The following is a 6,853-nucleotide window of genomic DNA, read 5'->3' on the forward strand; positions in this document are numbered from 1 at the left end:
TGGTTTCTTTCCAGTCAGTTACCTTTTGGAGAGCTGTGTCCAACCCTCCTTCTGCCTACGTGCACTTGGTAGCAACAAGACCAGGGATTGCTTAAGAAGCTGCTGTGGCACAGGATCCTCATGTAAATGTATTAAAACACAACTCGGGGATAAAGGTTGCTGCAGGTGAAGAGCACCGACACAGAGGAGTCGTGCTGCAGAGCAAAATGCACGTTATTTAAAAAACTGCGCACACAAAAAAAGAGTTATACCTGCTTTTTTATTTAAATAATGCTTTAAAATACACCCACAGTATTTTTCAGATACATTTTCAATATATTCGATCGTAGGAACTCCCCAGTCTGTGATAGTGATGATCTACACCTGTTTACATACAAGTCTGCCACCATTAGACCAAGGCTCATTCATTCACCTGCAGTTTGACAAGCTCATGTGGAAACACAAGGGATGAGACAATCACCGGCCTCGTGATAGAATGTCAGTTAATTTGTTCCATTTAATCTTTAATTAACATATTTACTGTGATCAAATGCAAACATCCACAGTCCCCACATTTCGTGTGTGTGAAACAAACACTGATGTTTTGTCCCGACTGAACTTTGGGGTCAACTATCATCATTTTTATTGATATTGTCAATATAAAACTGGATGAAATGACTTTAGTATGTGCATCTGTACTTTTGGAACATTTCCAGCACATTTTAACAGAACCGCGATAGTTTTGGTCGATGTAATCGTGATACAAAATGTTCACACCTTTTCATCTGTAGGAAATTCCGGTTTGTTACCATCATGTCCTAAAATATTTACATCCACCAAGGAGGTTATGTTTTCACCCCTGTCCGAGTGTCTGTTTGTGAACAAGATTACACAAAAGCAACTGGACGGATTTCCATGAAAATTGGTGGAGGGACGCAAATGGGGTCAGAGAAGAACCCATTCAATTTGGGGTCGAATCCAGGATTAGTAGTATAAATTGGAGCAGCTTCGATTTAAGGGGACTGTTGGGTCTTGGTGAAGGTTTACACAGTGCCGAGTGCCATTTTCATTTCCCTTGTTTCTGACTCAGAGTATTGGCATCTACGATCAAAAGACCTGGCATGAAATCCAGTCTGGGTGCAGCAATATTAACACACAGACTTTAGGTGGAGATGAATGAAGCCTGATCACTGCATAGCAAACATGTCAATATGATATAAAATAGACGTAATCCTTTTTTATTGCTTTAAAATATAACACAGCATTTAAACATCTTTTTAAGAAGTACAACTATTTCTCTTTTTTTTTTTTTTAAACGTAACAGTGATTCACAGGCCCACTTGGATTTAAAACTCTTCATGCACTGATGATTAAATATCTCTTCATTTCTAAATCACAGAGAAAATGAAAGCAGATCAAGTTCGAAGCCAAAACCCAGATGTGAAAACGCCGAACCCCAGTTCAGCTCTGTTGGGAGAATAAGACTTGTAGCATGTGGACAAAGTGACCTGTCTATTACGAGGAAGGTCACACAACAGATGACTTCCTCCTTTGACCTTTGGCAACCTGAACGTGGCAGTCACCTCTCAAATATGGCAAATACAATCAGTTTAACTTCAGAGCCCTTTATCGTGGAATAAAGCAACGGGGCTACTTCAATGTGAAACTTAAATCCCAACAAAATGAAGTTGTGACCTTGACACATACACACTAGACACATGTCTAATAGTTCCCTCTTAGTTACATCCATGCATCAGAATAAATATAAATAAAAGCCTTTTAAAAATAAGCATTAAACCCACAGATGATGATAAATGATAATGGTTTATTCTACAGCCCACCAGTGGATTCTTTTATTCTAACAATGTACACAACAGGAGTAACGTCCTTCTGATGACCTTCAGAAGATGGACCACAAAACACAGAAAGCAGAGAAGGGAAACTTTTACAAAAAGTCTCGTACAAATGGTTTGTTTTCACTGCAGTGTGATTATTATATCATCAGATTACTACTTACTTTTTTATTATGTATGAGCTTAACTTGCAAACCCACACTATATACAGGTATTTATCAAATATAAAGTTGTTCGTGTTGTAATCCCATTTACAGTATTTCAGTTCTTTCCAGCTTCTTAGTGGAATTATTCAGGTGCTCTAGTTTGTGCAAACTTTAACTGCCTCCACCACCTATTACCTAATACTCACTACTAGTGCCAGGCTGTAAAATAAGGCATTATTAAAATTGGCAGACCAAATCTCAATGTCCCAAAAAAAACTAAAAACAAGCATCACAGCACAACAGCCAAAGTTAAAGCTAATTTTTTTTCCCAAACTCAAGGTTAAATGAGGCCACAGCCAACTGATGAAGAGAACTTTTCCCTTTTCCCTTCGCAAAATGTTGGACTTCGTTGATTTCGTCTCAACAAACAGTGACGACACTGAACGTCCCAAACATGGAACCTTTCTTTTGAATCCCAATAAAACAATACAAGTTTGCATTTAGCCACTGACGGACTAATTTTTTTTTAAGTTCGCTACTATATGTCAGGATATTTTAAAACTCCCCATTTGAATTAAAAACAAGTGGCAAAGGCAAAGAATGTGTTTCCCTATTAGAGTATAATCAGCTGATTAAAGTGCTGAAGTTAAAGTATTGGACACGTTTTGAATTAAAGTGTCAGCGTGACAAGTATCCGTGAGGTCACAGTGAACTGTAAGACTCGAGCTGGAGTCTGGATCAAATCAAACTTTCTGAACCTTCAATGAAAAATATAAATTAAATGGTGTTTTGTTCAGTGTCACTGTTTCTTCTAAAATATACGTTGCCTTTCTTCCATTGCTAACGTGACGTTGCAATGATCGACTGCTTTGTTTACATAAACACAGTATGTAACTGCCATGGAGCCAGAGCGATGTGACTTCCCTCTGCTAAACAAGGAACCTTTCAATGGAGGTAGACAGAACGTGGACGAGGAGGATGGAAATGAGCGAGAATCTGTTGAGGCTGCAATAACAAGAATGATTAATATTCCAACACAATGCTTACAACAGTGGGATGTCTAACGTCGCCGGGAGCCGCCGGGATGTCAAGGCAGCGGCAGAGACTTGGAGTTGGAGGGTGAGGTGACTATGCAGCATCATGCGGGTTTGTGGGGACAGAGGGAATAAAGGTTGGTGTCGTTTAAGGCCGGATGGAAACGTGGAGCTGATGAGATCACGTCTGATGCACCTCGTGAAACATCAACTCCCGCGGGATTCGAGTCTCTGGGCCGTACAGCTTGCAGGCTCGCCGCTCGAACGCGGTGACATTTTGCTTTACGACCTCGTCGAAGAAGATGGTGGCTAACTGGGAGTGCAGCAGTGAGCGGAACTCGAAGGATATCTGTGGAAGACACAAAGTTCATTATCAGTAACAACAAAGGGTTGATTCGTTCAAAACAACATTCAGTGGGGTCCAATCATCTAAAAAGGTTTTGGACTCCACTGTATAAAGGCTTATTAGCTTTCTTATCAGAAGGTACATGAGAAGATCTTTACCAAATTCATGTCTGTGTGATAAATATAACAATACAACCTCAGACAGCTAGCTTAGCATAACCTAAAGAGTGAAAACAGTGGGAACACGCTAGCCTAGGATGTCTTTATGCTAAGCGTTTGCCGTTTCTTAGTTCTTGTACACGAGAGTTGTATCAATCAAGTGCATAAATTCTCCCAAAATGTCAAACTATTGCTTTGATCAAGGTAATTACAATAAAACGCATCAGAGGGTCGATTATGTGATAATAAAGCTACTTACAGAAAAGTCTACGGTGCAGGTGCGAGGGTAACCGGGAATGCCAGGACTGAAACGCCATATTGTCTCCAGGTGATTGAAGAGCTTTCCATCTGTGCACACTGCCTACAATCGACCAAAAGAAAAACTCTGTGAGCAGAAACGCAACAATTCACTTTGCTTTTAGGTATTTAATGACATTTCTTTTGTATTTCAGCGTGTATTGTCATTCACAGGACTTAGGGACTCACAGTAGCTGCTCACACTTACTTTGACTAGATGAGGCCGGACACAAGTGATCATAGATGTGTATTTCTCCACCACGGGAGGGAATCCCACTTCAAGGTGAGCTTTGCAGTGGCCTGCTCTTTTCATGATGGTCTGGGACTTCTTACACCAGGGCACAAAGAGCTTGTACTCGTCAACATTAGCCACTACATCATACATTTCCTGCATAGAAAACCTAAGAGAGCAAGTATTCCAATGTTAAGGTCTTCAAAAAAAAAAACAATATGACAAAGTTGTAAGTTATTAATATCAAAGTAGATGAATTACCCAATTATCCTACGCTCGGAGTACTCCTTCCTCTTGTTGGTGAAGCTGATGAAGTTTCTACTTTGGGGAACGGTTGTCATCGTGTCCCACTCCTGAAGGCAAAGTGCTCTGGGAGTTCTGGTCATCAAAATGCCGCATGACGACAGGTGTCTGAAAGAGTAAGACAAACATGGCCTGTAAGCCACATTCTGGAAAGAGGGCAACCGAACACAGCCACAGTGCAACAACAAAAAAAAACATCCACCACGTCCCAGTTCCCAGCTACTAGAGTCAATGAGTGCAGGGATAATGTGCTGGAGCAGGACGGAAGGTCTCTGTGTGGAGAGTGTACTGGTGTTTTCCCAGTGGGGCAGGTCCTCTTATGTGAATAGAAAAACACATGTATTGTAACATCAACTCACACTTGTTTCACCACATAACAGTTTCACGAGTTACCCGTGGAATCTGGACAAATGTTTGGTCACTACTGGCTGAGACTTTGAGACATGGATTGGTAATACAGCCATAAATCAATATCACACTGTTACAGGGTAGTTGTGCAATTACAACTCTTACCACAATAAGTCTGTCAGTCAAATATTTTTGTTTACTAAGCTTTTTTTGTAAAGTACACCATTTGTTTAACGACAATTTTCAAAATGTATTCACTGACGTGTGGTTTTGCTCAAAGCTAAACAAGGAATGAATGTTGTAAATGTGTGTTATTTTGTCGGTGGTCTCAGTTACACTTCTGTCCATCCTGGGGGAGGATCCCTCACACGTCGCTCTCTCTGAGGTTTCTACATTTTTTGGGGGGAGGGGGGGGTTAGTTTTTCCTTACTCTTGTTGCGGGTGAAGAACAGAGGATGTCGCACCTTGTTAAGATCTATGAGACAAATTGTGATTTGTGAATATGGGCTATACAAATAAAGATTGATTGGTTGATTGACTTGGAAGTGAATCTTACTGAATCAGGAATGGTGCATGGATTTTTGACATAAAATGATTCCCCTGTGTGTAAACTGTGGCCCCCTGGATGGCCCCTGATTAAGAAAAATCCTAAATCCACCCCTGCCATACACCTGACTTTCTCTTATACCCAAACCTCTTCTTGTTTACTGATTTACTGAGGATCATAGTTTCTTTTTGTGTGTTTTACACCCTGTGTTGTGTCAGTCAGCCTCAATTACCCAGTATTGTGTCACCAACACTGGTTGATGCAGCATTTGAAGGATTTTAAAAAGGTACTTAAGGTTCATGGCAGGTACCCCAGGATTAAACCTGCCATTCACACACACACGACTCCATCCCATCGTGTCCACATGAGCCGGTGTCGGGTCCCACATGACAACAACCTGCGGCTCTCACCTGATGTTCTGTCGCAGGCATCCTCTGGGCGCCGCTGCACGACAGGAGCGGGGCGAACCCACCGCGGCGATCTGGAGGAAGTCGCTGAACGTCCGCACGCCCATGGGCAACCGCCGGGCAGCGGCCGTGGCTGCCATCACAGCAGCCTCCGCCGGTCAAGGAGGGCAAGATCCCGGGTGCGAGAGGCTGAGCCCGGGGGGTGTCCGCTCCCAGACCAGGGGCCGGTGGGAGTCGAGGTTTGTTAGTCCGAGTATTAAACAAAACAACACAACCCACACGTCGCGTCTGCGCAGCTTCAAGAACGAAACCAGTTCGCCCGAGCTACGCCTCCGTCGTCCGCTAACGTTAGCGAACACTAGCTAGCGCAGCGTTAGCTCGCGGGACAAACGCGACGCACAAAGCCGCGTTCCTCTGCGCTGTGTGCGACACTCACATCACTCGCACGTGTCCGGCCACGGAGTCAAGAGAAGACGTGGATCCATGGAGCGGGTTTCGGTTCGGGTTGCGGTGAAACGCGGCTCCGCTGCCTGCGACCTTCCGCCGAGACACTGAACACCGGTGGGACAAACTGTTCCTTTCTTCTGCCCATCAGCTGTCAGCTGCACGGCGCTGTGGTGCAACACTGCCCCGCACTGGCAAGGAGGTTAACTACAGAAGCATGTAATTTAAATTTATTTTTAGTTTAGATTTAGGTGAGTTATGAATAACATAATACTATCCTAATCCTAATCCTAGTGATGTTTTCACTTGTGTGTTTCATCTAAATTGTACGAATTGTTGTTTTCATTACCCTAGAATGGTTCCTTTATATTTAAATAGTTTATATTTACATCAGGAGCAGTTCCTGTCTACGGAGGCCACCATGTTTTTTTACAGTAGCCCAAACTGGACAAACTAAACACCTTTTGAGTTTTTATGACGACTGAAGGTTACCACAGCTTCTCTTTCATGTTTGGAAGGGGTATTCAGCTTCACCCCTAGATGTCACTAAATTCTACACACTGACCCTTTAAAGCTCTAATTTATTATTCTATTATCTTGAGATGCGTATACGCTCAACAAACAGGTGTGATTGTATTTGTAGAAAAATATTTAATGGTTAATACTCTCCTTATACACTTGGAGTTCACTTTATTAGGTACATACAGTGGACGAGAGAGCTCAGCGCACTGCAAATTAAGAAAACACATGCAAATAGAA

At 42.4% G+C, this 6,853-nt stretch overlaps 1 protein-coding gene across 1 annotated transcript; it reads right to left on the reverse strand.

Annotated features, from left to right (window-relative positions):
- Positions 1 to 240: 240 nt before the first annotated feature.
- Positions 241 to 6,235, reverse strand: coq10a (coenzyme Q10A). Its single transcript, XM_035158479.2, has 5 exons — positions 5,654 to 6,235; positions 4,307 to 4,456; positions 4,022 to 4,214; positions 3,776 to 3,877; positions 241 to 3,361 (listed from the first exon to the last, which is right to left on the reverse strand). Exons 1-5 carry the CDS (start codon positions 5,788 to 5,790, stop codon positions 3,194 to 3,196), a joined length of 750 nt encoding a protein of 249 aa, XP_035014370.1. The 5' UTR covers positions 5,791 to 6,235; the 3' UTR covers positions 241 to 3,193.
- Positions 6,236 to 6,853: the final 618 nt, after the last annotated feature.

This window comes from Hippoglossus stenolepis, chromosome 6 (genome assembly GCF_022539355.2).
Source record: "Hippoglossus stenolepis isolate QCI-W04-F060 chromosome 6, HSTE1.2, whole genome shotgun sequence".
Lineage (NCBI taxonomy): Eukaryota > Metazoa > Chordata > Actinopteri > Pleuronectiformes > Pleuronectidae > Hippoglossus > Hippoglossus stenolepis.

Bases quoted from the DNA above. Each gene is read 5' to 3' on its own strand.
- coq10a (XM_035158479.2), bottom strand. From the start codon at position 5,790: ATGGCAGCCACGGCCGCTGCCCGGCGGTTGCCCATGGGCGTGCGGACG. The intron at 4,457-5,653 runs GTGAGAGCCGCA...TTACTCTTTCAG, and splicing joins TGCCTGCGACAGAACATCAG to ACACCTGTCGTCATGCGGCA. The intron at 3,362-3,775 runs GTAAGTAGCTTT...TGTCTTCCACAG, and splicing joins CCTGCACCGTAGACTTTTCT to ATATCCTTCGAGTTCCGCTC.